A 15,435-nucleotide genomic window follows, 5' to 3' on the forward strand; every position below is an offset into this window, starting at 1 on the left:
TAATGAAAATGTACTAAAATTTAATCATTCATAAAAGCTGGAAAATCATCTGTGACAGCAATATTAGAGTTGGTTTAGTACAATATATTTTCAGCCTCAAGACACAAATCAGAACACACCATTTTCCCCATCAGTCTATAAAATACTAATTTCCTTAGCTTTATTATGCAAAAATGGAAGTAGAATATATTATGGGAAATATGGAAGGCTTGCAGCTTTCAATATAAAACAAAGTCACTTAGGAAAGATGTTATCTCGTCAATACACATCCTTGTAAGTAGGAGCGAGTAACTTATGGACAATGATGCATCTTTGTTGACACCGTTAGTGCAGAAATGTATGAGAAGGCCGACATTTCACATGTTTTCTTTTGCAAACGTATTGTCACAATATGCCAAAGATTGATGTTACTTTTAATAAAACATTTTAGTTCCCATATATGGATTGAAACCCACGGTCTCTTCTTTTACACTGATATTTCCAAAAAGAAAGACACCTTGGAGAAGAAAAAAAAAAGAACTTAAAACAAGAACAGAGTTGTCATCAGGCTGACAATACAAAAAAAGGTGGATTTCTTTGCCATTAAAAAGCAGAGAAGAGTATCTTGAGAATATGTGCCGTCTCCTGCCATTTTGCGAGTGGTGAAGTATCTCTGTCAGCCTTTTTCAAAATGCTCTGGAGAGGACTTGGAATGCTGGCACGATCCACTGGGAAACAGTTAATCATTACAAGTTTCTGCAAGAAAAAGAAAAAAAATTATGTCAGTACATATTAAACCTACTGTAGAACACGAGCTGTTTGCAGAGAAAGAGGAGCTAGAGAGAGGGGTGTAAATCACAAGTTTCATCATGATACGATACATAAATTCTTTGGACAACAATACAGTATTCGCTGATATTGCAAAGTCTGCCACAATACAATTACAAAATAATGATTTGCCGATTTTTTTGACTGAACTCTTCAAGACACTGGTGACACAGTCATGCCTTGGGAATTTCAAAGTAAAGGCGTATCTTAAAGATGATGATACAGATCAATATATTCACTTTGCATCAATCATATTGGATCGTTGAACACCGAAGTGATAAATCAATCCAGAACCATTCCCCTAGACGATATAGCTGAAAAATTAATCAAAATATTTAATTTCAGCCAATTATCAAATTCTGAATGAACTACTTCTAATAAAGGCAAGGAGAAAAATGGTTGAGTTTTCAAGTGAATCACTAGATTGTGAACTAACCAAGTTACTTTAACTTTAACTTTTAATTATCAAGGCATACAGGTAATAGAGCCACTGGCCATGCTGTGTCACTTGAGGGGGGGAAAAACAGTATAAACCAGCACAACCTATGAGCCTAAAATAAATGACTAAACTGATGACTGACTTTGAGGGGCGTGCCGTGACGAGAGTTGTGTCATGAGTAACACACATGAGCAGCATGTGTTACGTAAACAGTAGCTTGAACACGAGTAAGACCTGTCAGCAGCAGTGTCGTCACGTCAGCTGAGTTATTTTAATAGCAACGAAGAAAAAAGCAAAATAGGTTAAGTGCAATTCATTCAATTTACATAAAATTCATTTTGAATATTTGAATGGTGCTGACCAATCAAAAATGCTGCAAACAGTTCTCTGTGTGAAAAGAGTTTAAATAAAAAGAAGTAGCAGTTGCATAACTGAGTCATGTTGTGGGCTGTGTACTTCTTCCTTCATGGGCGCACAATATTTAAGTTTGAGCATGATGGATTTTTAGATGGTAAGTTAAGCAAACTAAATCCACATAAATGTATTATTAACATCATATATATATATATATATATATATATATATATACACATATAACATGGACCAGTAGTTTGAGACTCCTGCTTTAGAGACTGAATCTGTTTTGGGAGTTTCTCAGTGAGATAATGAATACTATTAACATGACTTTAATTCACTTCGCGGTGTTCAGAATAAACCATCAGTGGTAACAAGTAGTTTGAACAACCTCACTGAACGTATCACACCTTCTCTGGTAATAATGCAGTGATCATAAGGATGTGCACGATTAGTTGACTGTATGATTAAACATCACCACCCTTGCTAGTCAGCACCAGAAATATTAGTTTGTTAAACTATTTATCAATATTTTATTAATGTACAATGCCAGTTAATGGTTGCCTTGAAGTTATTATGCATCTGCCTGTCAGTAGCTGGGGCTGCAGCTCCAGCAGACAGCAGCCCCTCTTGTCCAGTGCGAATGCCCTGATGGCCCTGATGTTGTTATCAGCAAAGTGGGACAGATAACAGCTTGTAAAACCAGCACTGTTTAGCAGTGTTTTGATCTAGAAACTGAAAAAAAAGGATGAATGTAGGCTGTGTCAGAATAAACTAGAGAAATGTGGAACCACATTCAGTACAGACACAGACATTAACCTGCAAGCAAAGGAGGCTGCTACTGCTAGCACTGCTAACATTAGCCACACTGTGTGGCAGGCTAGTAGCTAACATCAGCTCCAGGTGAACAATGTCATTTACTGCCAGACACTGTGATCCTTCTCAGTCTGACAAGGCAAAGCATTTTGTGCATTGTTTTCGTAAGATAATGTGCAATGTTCATATTGCAAGGTGCAAAGCACAGCACATTACAGTGGCATTTAAAATATGATCTGGCTATCATAGAATTTGATTAATGGCTTCAAATTACTCTTAATTCACATAATATTTTTTCAGCCAATATTTTACATGATCAAGTAATAAACCGTGGTCAGTTATAACTGCTTGAGTGTTTCCTCACTGTTAGACTAGTCTAAATTAAAATTGTTGTTTAGTCGACAAGGAAATTAGACACCAAGAACATCCGCAAGTGATACAACAAAAGTTTAAAGACACCATATAATAATATATATCAGTATCTTTGCATATTGTATCTCCTTGATACAAATGATACACTGAAAGGATAAGTTTGCATGTTTTTGGTAGCAAAACAATTGGCAAGACCCCATATGAACGCTGGAATTGTTTTTACTTGTTGTAATCCTACCTCCTATTGATAATGGCCATCAAAAATCCATTTTTAATGAACTACTTATCTGGGGGACCCACCCACAGTTCCTGCTCTATGCTAACAATGGATATATTGCAAAGTTTCAACAGTTTGCCAGTTTTCTTAGTACAAAAATTCCATTTTGTGTTTACCTGGACAGTGTTTCCTTGATGAACTGCTGTGGGGGAAAGGTAACACAAAGAAGGATTTTGGTGCTAAAAAGACTGACACTTTGAAAGATGCCCACGAGGTGCATTAAGAAGGCCTTTCAAATTATCACGGTAAATAAAACTCTCTTCTGAAACACCTACATCTCTCAACTAACCTTCAAGTCTTTTAAAACCAGACTGAGAAGACTATTTTACATTCAGAAAGCTAGAGACGCAAACAAGAACACTATGGCGTGCTTTGGGAAACAGTGGCTGGTCATTCTTAGTATAGTCTAGTATATTAATGCAGTGCACTATTTGTGATTATTGATAAATACAGTTACAATGCTCCAACAGCAGGTGGAGCCACAACATTCATGACAGGTTTCCATCTTTTACATAAAACATTTTGAAGAGTCTTTGTTCAAATTATAAAGAGAAGTCCTAAATTTGTCTTGTTTTACGAATTTTGGCTTCGCCCTCCCTCCCAAAAAAAAAAGATTAACTGTTAAACTTGCAGAGCTGCTTTATGACTCATCCTTGTCTGAAAAGACATCACTGACGCTTTCCACATCCATTAACTGAGTTTATCCTGTTACTGCAGCACAACACATGCTTGCTTTAATAATTACTGAAATAAACCTCCAAACATTCAGTGACAATTCAGAGCTCAGTGAGCAGCGGGAGCCCTGCACAAGTCTGGAATAAATTTGTTTCAACACCCACTCACCTGGCCTGGAGCTACTGTGGGAGGGCATTTTAGAGCAGTGTGCAACTTGACTTCTTTTTTGTCTTCTTCTTTTCCATCGGCGTTTTTCTGTTGATCTGTCGCACCAGATCATAGAAAATCTGCAACAGAGGAAGTTCGACCGTTTCAACGTTTCGCTTCAGCAAAGAACACAGAACAAATCTCTTACAGTGAAAAGTCAATGATTTTTTTTTTCTGCGTAAGATAGAAGAGGAAGATATTATGGGAAATATGGAGGCTTGTAGCTCTTAACATACAACAAAGTCACTTAGGAAACACATTATCTCATCAATACACACACACACTATGCATTTTTTGGTTCTGCTGAAGCAAAAGTGTATGAGAAGGCCATGAACCTGCAACAACAGTTGCAGCGTTTGTACTGCTTTTTAGAGTAAAAATTCAAGCATTTTCATGGTACCTAAACCAAACTCTCTAGAATTTATCATCAAATCTAAATTGTTTCTAGAATTTATACCTACAGCAATGAATGCATGTTGTCACTTTATCTATTTTACCAGCTGCTCATATGATATATAATGGTAAAAATTAAGCGTTTTCCAAACTTTCAAGATTTTTGCGAACCTTGCAGTGGATTAATTAATTAAGTAATTTTTTAGGAGAAAATGCCAAAATTCTTTTGTTTCTAGAACCTAAAATGTGAACAATTTTCTGGTTTTCCTGTGCTTATTTGATAGTAAAGAGAATATCTTTAAAGATTTTTTCATCTTGGCCTTAAAGAAATTGTGATTCTCACTATTTTCTGACATTTTACAGACCAAGCAATTAATCAAGAAAATAATCGAGTTGCAGCTCGAGAAGGTCAATATTTTTAGAGCTGCAATGATTAACTGATTAGTTGCCAGCTGCTACTGGTGGAGAAACATCCAAATTCTTTGATTCCAGCTTCTTCAATTTGAATATTTTCTGGCTTCTTTACTCATTTGACAGTTAACTAAATATCTCTGGATTGTGGACAAATTGTGGACATTTGCACTGTTTTCTGACATTTAATAAACCAAAAAAAAACTAATCAACAATGAAAATAATCATTAGTTGCAGCCCTAAACATTTCAAAATGTTTTCTTTTTAAAATGATCATCAGTATATGTCATACATGCAGCATGTGGTATAACAGTCATACCCACCTCATTAACATTGATCTTTGATTTAGCTGAAGTCTCTAAAAAGGCACAGTTGTTCCACTGACGGGCCAGGTTCTGACCCTGCTCCTTGCCAACCACACGCTCGTCCTCCAGGTCACATTTGTTTCCCACCAGGATCATGGGAACCTGATTGATCAACACATATGTCAAAGTTTGATTAACGGTTTGACATTGCAAAGATATATTTTACTTTGCACAGCATTTTTAATGCAATGTTTTCATCAACTAGTACTGGTTTATGATATGGCAGATGCACATATTCAACTGCAAAATAATTTAGCGAGACCTTAACCATGAATTACATACCGAAGCAAGCAACCTGCTATGAATAAATAAAGCCCACACTCAGCATGTTGTATATCCCCTCTCTAAATTAAGAGATGAAGAGACCAAGACTGACAGAGGCAGATAGCATCGAACAGCAGCTCTGACATTTCCATCCTGTCACTAAGTTCCTGCCCCCCTTTGCTCTGCCCCGTCTCCCACAGAGCTGACTTTAATGAGAGAGTGATGAGCCTGAGAGGCGACACAGGCAGATGATACAGAGAAACACCAAAGGTTATCACAGAAAAGAAAATCTCCACAGACTGAGGAAAATTATTAACGTGGGTTATGTAGAAAAAATATGTAATTTCACAACAATTAACAAAAATATGTTTATACTCTATGTATCAGTGTGAATGTTTTTTTTTCGTGTGATGAAAACTGTGTATATCTTCATACGTTTTTTTCCCCTCATCTATATCATCTTGTTTGCATTCTATATTTATGACTTAACATTCATATTTTATACTTGGGTCATATTTCTTTTTCAGGCAGTTGTGTGGGTTGGTATAGATGTATACACGTCTCCTTCATACATTATTTACATGTCTGTATGTAGATGTGTGTGCTTTTGATGCATATCAAGTGCACTCACTTGTGTCTGTGAACATGTCTGGGTATCGGTGGGTCCAGTGCTTGTTCCTCTTTTGTTTGTTAGTGACAAATAAACAAGTTTTCCTTTCCCACATTTGAAGATAAATAAACTATATGAGACTCCATCTTAAAAATGCATTGTTAAAAAGCTGAAACCGACTTTTTCCCCCCCAATTAAACAGCAGAAAATGAACCTGCAAGTAATTGCTCAGGTAATTGTTCAAGAAAAACTGCATTTGATGGTTTCAGCATTTCAAATGTGAGAATTTACTTGCTTTTCTTTATTTTGCATTTCAGAAAATTGAATATTTCTGGCAAAACAGGACATACAGTGACAGGATTTTTTTTCCCTGCTTTCTCATGTCTTAACAACCAAACAAAGAATCTGAAAATAGTCTGTAAATTATTCAATAGTGATAATAATCATTGGTTGGATGCCCACTTCTTTTGGAGATATATGGTTTACACAGGACAGTGACAATATGAAAAAATCAAATAAAAAAAATCTGACATATATAAATGAATTAATGCATGACATAATATACAACTGCCAAAGAGAACAGTAGTATTTTAATGTGATACTACCATGTTGCCATGTTTCAGATTTCCTCCTCTACAATTACTGTTACAAGAAAAATCACTTCACTGATTATAGCATAAGGAAAAATAGATTATTTGCCTGGTCAATTGATGAAACAATGACGATCTTAATTAAACATATGCTTAAAGGCATTTCAAGAAAGTTTTGTGTTTATTCAAAAAGCTGACACCAAGATTTTTTATTTTTACTGTAAACATCTAATAATCTAATATTCAGTATCTGAGCCCTAAATAACACAAAGTGTAAATTAGGAAAGAGAAACCTTTTTTTTTACATTTTAAGAGAGTATAACACTCACATCCTCAGTGTCCTTTACTCGCAGGATCTGTTCCCGGAGGTCCTGTAGGTCGTTAAATGTTGACTGCGCTGTGATGGAGTACACCAGAGCAAAACCTTGGCCATTCTTCATGTACAGGTCCCTCATAGCTGTGAACTGTTCCTATAGAAACAACAACAGAGGGGGAAAGCCATCAGCAGCTTGTTTGCATTCATCTTGTGAAACCTGTCCATCTGATACTCTGACTTGACTTACTGTTCCAGCCGTGTCTAGGATTTCAAGCATACACTGCTGTCCATCGACCTCGACTTGCTGTTGGAGAAAAACAAACAAAATGTTCACATTCACTCGAATCATTGAGTTGTTTTGACAAATTCTGGAGGTCAAATAAGGTGCAACAAGTGCGTTTGTGAGCTCACCTTTCTGTAGGAGTCTTCTATTGTGGGGTCATACTTCTCCACAAAAATGCCTTGCACAAATTGGACTGTCTGAAATGGACACATGAAGCAAAGGAAACTATTAAGACTTAAGTCTTCAGTGTGATCCGTTTTTCCCCACATATAAAATATACTTAGTGTAGATTCTAGATGAACAACTCAGGCTTATTCTTGCCTCCTAATCCTTATTTTATTTATTGAGGCCTCTTGAAACATTGCAACTCTAAACACTTTGATCCACAGAATAAAGCCATGTACCACAACACAGTTTTTGTAGCGCTAAGAATCCATCTGATCCATCATCATTCTAATTTATTGCAAATTTCATAATAAGAATGTCAATAAAATATTAGACTGTAAAACTGTAATGAACATATAAGCTCGGTTGTCCGTGCTGCTGAGTCCCACCCGTGGCAGCAGCCATCACTCACCAGTGCTGATTTTCCCACACCTCCTGATCCCAGCACCACTAGCTTGTACTCGCGCATGGTGGGCAACTTCACTGGACAGCACAAGGGTCTGTGAGAGGACAGAGAAAGAATGAGAAAGTGAGACAGAGGATCTTTGTGTCACTTTCAGCTACAGAAAAAAAAAAGGCCTGGTGAGCTGAACAAGCTTTAACTTAATCCGTAATAACCTGTTCCAAGGACAATGTTCTTTATTCCTGGTGACGTTGTTGTGGAGCACTCTGCTGTTTGATGTCTGTCTTTAACTATAATGTCTTTTTGTTGTGGTTGTATTTGTCTTTCAGTGTCTCACACATTAAACTTAACAAAAGCTAAATGAAACTGAGGATAATTTAATCTTGACTGATTGGAAGTATTTCATGTCATATCCAAAGTACATCTATTACAACAAATTTTCCTTTAAATCTTATTGTAAAATCTTCCAAGAGCTGCATCAATTAGTTGATTAAAGGAAAATTAGTTGCCAACTACAGTTTTTTGATAATCGATCAATTGTTCCAGTCATTTTTCAAGCATTCATACAACTGCTTGTTACAGCATCTTAAATGTAATAATTTGCTGTTTTTCTTCTTACTTATGATATTTATGAGCTTTCTTTTCTAAGTCTTTTGGTTTTGAACTATTGGCTGGCCAAAAGAAGTTAACAGTTTGTGAAAATAACTGACAGATTAATTTAGAATAAAAATAATTATAGAGATGAAATGGTATTAAAATTTTTTACATCACGATTATAGTGACCAAAATGATCATGGTTATTTTAATCGCAATATTGTTACAACTTTTACATAGAAAACCTCTCAATGATTTGTGATGTCAGTGTTTTCACTGATGCAAAAGAAGCGAGGTTGCTGCTTTGCATTTGTGTGAAAGACTATTGCTAACTTTGGTTGATGCTGGACTACGTTTTCTGAGAGTTTTTCAAAGCATGATACTCAAATACGGTTATGAAGATAATTAAAATTTGAAACTGTCAGGAATTTTAGTGTGGTTTATCACGAAATCGACTGTTTGTTGCAGCCTGTTTGTTGCTTTTTGACCGTCAACATAACAGCAACTCATTCTATTTGTAATAAAAAAACTTTTGTCTATTACAATGTAAATTAACTGAAGCAGTGAAGCTATTGACAGAGCTGATGTCAGTGTGAACACCCTGTCTATACAGTATCACTGCTGACATCAGCAGATTAAAACGTGGTTCGTCTGCCAAAAAAATGAGCTCTCTTTCCCACCCACTACCATGGGAGTTCAGCTGTCATGACAATAGGGGCGTTGCCTTAAAAAAAAAAAAAAAGAGAAACAAAGAAACAAAGAAAGAAATCAAGAGGAGCTGAAGGAAACTATAGACGGGTTCTTTAACTCCAGAAATTCAGACCAGTGCTTTACTCTGTTGTAGCGCTGACATCAAAGAATAATTAAGTGCCTTCACGGTAAAAAGCAACATATGACCCATAAATTGCGATGTGGACCTATGCACTCAGAAAAGTGCAAACGATTCTGAAAATGACAGTGCAGTGAGTAGGTAAAAGGTCCAGTGCCACAAATAACTTTGTCTCATTACAATACGGAGGAGAAAGGCCACGGAGAATGACCTATCACCAACTCCATCAGCCTGACACAGTTTAGACAGTGTATGTGACCTAGAAAATGCTGGCAGGCAGAAGAACTGAGGCAGGAATGGAAATGTTTAGGATGCAGACATTTTTCTTTAAACAATCTGTAATCATTCAAGGATCGCTCAGTGAATAAAAAGTCATACTAATAATGACTGCATCACTGAGCAATAAAGGATTGTCTTCTGTAGTGTCGTTTTCCACCATAATTGTATGTAATTTTGTTGTTTTTATGTCCGATGAAAGTTGAAAATGTGTGACCGAACGCTGGGAATCGCCATGTCACACTGATAATCAAGCCCGTCACTCTTGGGTTCACATGATATAAATATTTCAGATTATTTCAGAGAAAACTTGAGAGGTTTCACATCTGCATTCAGGTCTGACAGAATGTGGATGTGAAAGAACAGAGTAAAGAAAGTAAAGAATTTTCATCTTGAATTTCATCTAATTATAAAATGAATTCCAGTTTTAAGATGAAGTTTAGTGTAAATGAGTGGCAGCACAAAAAACATCTCATAAAACGTCATCTTAGCCAATAATCACATAACCAAACTGTTCAAAAAACGTGTAGAGGCACACATGGCTCTTTCAAGGAGCTGTGTTTTAAATGTCATTCTGAAATGCAAATGCAATCTTCATTTGATGTACAAATGTCAAAGAGGGGGTGATGCAAAGTAAAATCTCATTTAAGAACCTCTTTGAATCTACTAATCATACTAGGTCTGTCGGACGTTTGTCAAACATTGAGACAAACAATACAAAAACCACTCTGTCACACTCGACTGGCATTTGCAATTCTAACTACGACGTATGAAGCACCACCAGAAACCCACAGTGTGAGACAGGCACACGAGGCACTCTACAAAGAGCCATTGTAATGACCCTCCTCTACTCAAGTACACCATACAAACAGAAAATGGAGATCAGAGGGTGCATACATGACCACTGCCACTGAAATCATTACCGGGGTGAGGGGGGTCCACCTAAGGGTGACGCCAATGTGAGCCCGATGCATCTGTTAGCCTAAAAATGTGTGTAAAGGCAAATCATTCTGTGTTTAAAATGTAAATTTATGTGGGTGTCACAAAACTTTCTTGGAAGCTGTGACATCAGATAAGCTACCTAAGCCTCCCTCTGATTAGATATGAGCCCGGACTCAAACATTTCAAGTATCAAAGCACTTGAGCTGACAACCTTCACCAATCCTACTCATGAATTTTTGCTGGCTTTGCTGATGAGAGTTCCTCCTTGTTGGGAGGTCGCAATACTTACAGCTAATAAATACTTAATCCCACGTTTATGATAAGGAAGAAAATGTGAACAAAAGCCTTGCACAAAAAAACACATTCATGCCGTGAAAACAACTGAACCTACTGTGTACACGGCTGCTGCAGATGACAACTCCCTCTACATCTGGGGAGGAGGGGGTGCCGGCAGATCCTCAGGTACACTGATGTCGGCGGGCAGGTGCTGGGGGTCGGGAGCCAGAAATATGGGCTACACCAAACTGTTTAGACAGGGAAATGGCCCTAAAATAAACAAAATATTCACAGGTTTACATATGCCTGAGCAATTATGCAATAAGTATGTGCATTGGTAATAGACAATTTATTAACAGTGACAAGAAAAAAGCAAAAAGCAAAATGTTTAATAGTTTTACTTTAATCCAATGTATACCACCATGAAAGCACATAACAAATATGCCCTGGCTCATAAATAACCTATCTTTACACACTTGGGTGATATGAATACAGTCAATCATTTTATAAGTGTGTTGCACCATCAACATGTGACAACACAACAAAAACAGCATGGAAAGAGTAAATGTGTGCAGACAGTGAGGACAATATTAATAATAAAAAGGACAGGTCAGCTTGCCAGTATGGCATTTCTTTAAAAGTCTAAGACTGGCTTGAAAAATAAAGTGGTTAAATTCAACCTTTTTTCTCCTGATCTTTATTAAAAACAGGTCATTAAAAAGTGCTGATAAATACTGACCCTTAGATCAGCACTATCTTACCAGCCTAGATGAAAACAGGAGTCATTTGCTACAAAACAAAAAATGCTGCTTATCTCCTTAGAAAGGAAGATAGGCCATTGGATAGACAGGCAATTAGAAGAATGATTGAAATCATCTGCTGTGCAGTTTGCACTATCACAGTGTGTTGATGATGCTTTAGAGGGATGACTGTCTGTTGCCAATTTAAGTGCTGCTGTGTGAGTCTACTTTATGGAAGTCAGGAGGTGAGCTGTCACATGTTATATAACAAACAAAGTTGTTTTATTCACTTGACACACCTGTTGCAGGTCAACACACCACCAATATAAAAAGAAAATGTTTGTTTTCAACATTGATGACATTTTTTTTTTGAAATTATGGTTTGCTAGGCAACTCCCCAGTCCAATTTGACATACAGAAGATCCCCATGTGTCAGACCCAGAAGGGGGCAAATGGATTTAAAGTCAGCACAACACAAACACAAGTCAGGATGACGTCCTTTGACGCAACTTTTTACAAGTTCACCATGTAAAGTTAAGTTAAGCCAACATAGGTACATACTGGCATGTGACACAGTACATTCAAACAGTCATTCCCACAGACTGGGATACTGGGAAATTGAAGATCTTTATCAGCTGTGCACCTTTTCATAAAGGACTTAAAATGTGTATATTTTCCTGATGTGAGGAAATAAAAATTAAAACATGACATGGCCTGTTAACTCAGACAAATGGACTGATTGCACAGCAGACATTTTGACTTGTCAGAGCAGGAAAAACACAGGTGGACTTAATAACAGTATTTACAGCGCAGGTCCATAAAGTATCCCAGTAACAGTAAACCAGCACTCACAATAAAAGGACTTCCTCTAAGTGGCATGCAACGATCATTGATACACCTGAGAGTTTTTTGATACATGTCAAAATGTCTGCTGTGCAACTAGTCTATTTCGAGACAACATAAGATCATGGGATCAGTAAAAATGACCAGGAATATTATGCACAAATTAACTCTTCTCAACATTTATTGATAAAGATTATTGTAAAGAGGGTCGCGATGGTTTGGCATTTTTTAAAAAGCGGGTCCCCAGTAAAAAAGTTTGGGAATCACTGCGTTAAAATGAACTTACTTTCGTGACAACTTGTAGCGTAGTTGGTTTCGAAAGGAAGGGTGTGGCTATTAGTTTCCCAGACCAACAGACTGTGACTGTTCACAGTTTAAAATGATCAGTATTAACGAGTTAACATTACTCAAATGTGAATTTAATGTTAAGTTTGAGAAGTCGCTGCCGATACCAAAAAGTCGCTTGTTTAACGCTACGACTGGGCTTAAACAACTCCAATGTTAGCATTCGGCTAGCAACATTTGGTGAATGCTAGCTTACGGTATTGGGTGTTAGCCTGGAGAAAACACGGCGATTTGTGCAGCACAAACACTGTCTTAAAACAAACGCTGGTTTGGCAGATAAAAACAGCTTGAGGTAGCAGTTTAACATTAGTTCTTGTGTGACAAACATTAAACCCAATTTTAAGTTGCCTACCACTTAACCTAACTGTGTAGCTAGCTAACAGTAGGGGCTAATAAGTTAGTTAGCCAGTTAGCATTAGGCTGAACTCTCAAATCTCGTTTTGTATGTCCTCTTGCTAACGTTTGAGCTTTGAAACGCTAATTGGGTTTTATTTAGCGATAAACTACTAAATATCTGACCGCAAGTGAGATACAATCGGATATTAAATTACTTGAAACACAAATCGTGTTTGTATCGACAACTCGTTAGTTAGTCATTAGCTGACGTTAGCTACTCAACCCATCACCTAGGTTAGCTTGTACGCTAAGCTATTTGGCTCACAAGAATTATTTCGCTACAGTGGAGCCAGAAGTAATTTTAGTGTCTCACCGGAGACGACCCACCGTTTAGGGACTAGTCGTTAAACTAATGAAAACACAAGCTGGATAATTAGCTATTAATTTAGTAATTTTACACAGGGGTAAAGCTCTGGAAGACACTTACCGTGTTCCGCTATGTGTGCGCTAAATCACACTGGCTGAATGTACGGAAGGGTCGGGAGGGACAGCAGCTATTGATTGGAGCAGGATCAGCCTATCACAGCTATCCAGGTTAAGATATCATTTAAATATTCTCTACTTAAAGTGTTTCCAGTACAGCTGTCAACAGTGGTGCATAATGTCTTCTATTGTTTTCAAGTTGTCCTCAGAAAAAATACAGTACACCCCATTAGTAAGATGAATAAAGTGAGGCACAGCAGTGGCTGTTAAAGGGACAATGCAACCCAAAATCAAAAATACATATTTTTTTTCTCCAGCCTGTAGTGGTATTTATTGTTGTGGTGTGAGTTGCTGAGTACTGGAGATATCTGCTACAGAGATGCCTGACTTCTCTCCACTATAATAGAAGTACATGACACTCAGCTTGTAGTGTAGAAGCGGAAGCAGAAATCATGATCTGGTTACTCAACGTAATCCATAGACCTCCATGTGAGGAGTTTCATTGAGGAACTGCTTTCTTTCTACTGTCTGCAAACCGCTCTTATGTGTGTGTAAATCTATACTATATGTATGCTGCATCATACTTGCAAGTTTTATTTGGCCAGCACAACATCAACAACAACAACATCTTTTTTTTTTTTTTTTTTTTTACTTTTCCTTTGCATCACGATAACCCATCTGACTGCAGCTTTCTGTGAGGGGTTGCTGCTGCATGGACATTGAAATCCTGACAGAAAAAGTCATTTTCTCTATGAAAAAAGTATTTTTCTCAAAGCTTATGGCAAGCGTCCATAAATTATATTTTGTATACAGTACTGTATTACAATATATTGGAATTATACATAGTATAGTAATAAAGTTTGTACAGTAATTTGAAAAATAGCTGTACTGCATTTTCAGTGTGTATGTTTCATTACTTTATATTCATGCGATAAATATACAAATGTCTGTTATATAATGCCTATAAGAGTTTTCCACTGGTATTTTATAATATGCACAATAATCCGACTCAGTTAAATTTTTTGGAAATTTTTCTGGCACTTCCTGGAGGCCATCACTGCTGTAGGGTATTTTATCATGCTTTATCTACCACAGGGGCATCCATCCGGGCACTTTCACTGTGTGGCTGTATGCTACTAACCAGTTTCATGTCCTAAACAAGTCATAATGTGCTCCTCACCAAATGTAATGTCAGTTTAACAACAGAGCTTTGCCTTCTGTTCTGTGTGCAACTTGACCAGCTTGTAGTTTTTGTATGCAAACAAAATTATCTTTGGTATCTTTTTCTTAGCTTTCTTAGTTCTTCGTGTTTTTGTTTCCCGCAGCTTGATTGGATGCTGTCAGACTGGTTCAGACCAAGTGGATCTGGGAATGAAGTGCTGACTTGCTTGGAATGAACGGCATTAAAATTCGTCAATTTAGGAAATGAAAGGACATTAATTGATTTGTGGATTCACGCTTAAGGTGTCGAGTATTTTCAAATCAAACGGCTCAGGTCCAAGTAAAGTCACGAGTCATTGGGGTTGAAGTCCAGGTCGAGTTGCAAGTCTTGTTTGATTTTGTAAAGTCAAGTCGAAAGTTATCAAATTCATGACTTGAGTCCACACCACTGATAGCTCGGGCTGAAAAATTACGGTATCAGTACCAGAACCGGTACCTTTCAGTGATACCGAGACCAATGGAGTGATTCATTTTATACCTTTTTTCAAAGGTTCTCATGGTGATTGGCTGCAAGAAAAAACACATAAATAGTCTTTTTTTTTTCTATATCTGGGTCCCAAAAGGATCAGATGGAGCTATTGTTTGACTGGAGAAGTTTCAATACACCTTGGGACTGAGTTATTTCAATCAATACCTTAAAGGTATTGATTACTGATACCCAGCGCTTGTAGCAACTCATATAATATTTTAAAGGCACACTTTTTTACTTAGTATTGTTCCAGTGGGCTGTTTAATACTTCTATTGCTGCCAGTTCAGTTTAAAGATATAAAGATATCAAATTTTCACAATTACCATTACAGAC

General features: G+C 37.1%; 1 protein-coding gene across 1 annotated transcript; it reads right to left on the reverse strand.

The window, feature by feature from the left end:
* rap1aa (RAP1A, member of RAS oncogene family a) lies at positions 1–13,570 on the reverse strand. Its single transcript, XM_084720442.1, has 9 exons — positions 13,416–13,570; positions 10,780–10,934; positions 7,757–7,844; positions 7,308–7,376; positions 7,144–7,200; positions 6,910–7,050; positions 5,075–5,218; positions 3,909–4,027; positions 1–735 (listed from the first exon to the last, which is right to left on the reverse strand). Exons 3-8 carry the CDS (start codon positions 7,811–7,813, stop codon positions 3,938–3,940), a joined length of 558 nt encoding a protein of 185 aa, XP_084576568.1. The 5' UTR covers positions 7,814–7,844; positions 10,780–10,934; positions 13,416–13,570; the 3' UTR covers positions 1–735; positions 3,909–3,937.
* Between the last annotated feature and the right edge of the window lie 1,865 nt (positions 13,571–15,435).

This window comes from Lutjanus erythropterus, chromosome 6 (genome assembly GCF_056507025.1).
Source record: "Lutjanus erythropterus isolate fLutEry1 chromosome 6, fLutEry1.hap2, whole genome shotgun sequence".
NCBI lineage: Eukaryota > Metazoa > Chordata > Actinopteri > Lutjaniformes > Lutjanidae > Lutjanus > Lutjanus erythropterus.

Coding starts and splice junctions, on each gene's coding strand:
- rap1aa (XM_084720442.1), bottom strand. CDS start 7,813: ATGCGCGAGTACAAGCTAGTGGTGCTGGGATCAGGAGGTGTGGGAAAA. Junction 7,201..7,307: donor TAGAAGACTCCTACAGAAAG/GTGAGCTCACAA, acceptor TTTCTCCAACAG/CAAGTCGAGGTCGATGGACA. Junction 4,028..5,074: donor CAAAGATCAATGTTAATGAG/GTGGGTATGACT, acceptor CCTCTGTTGCAG/ATTTTCTATGATCTGGTGCG.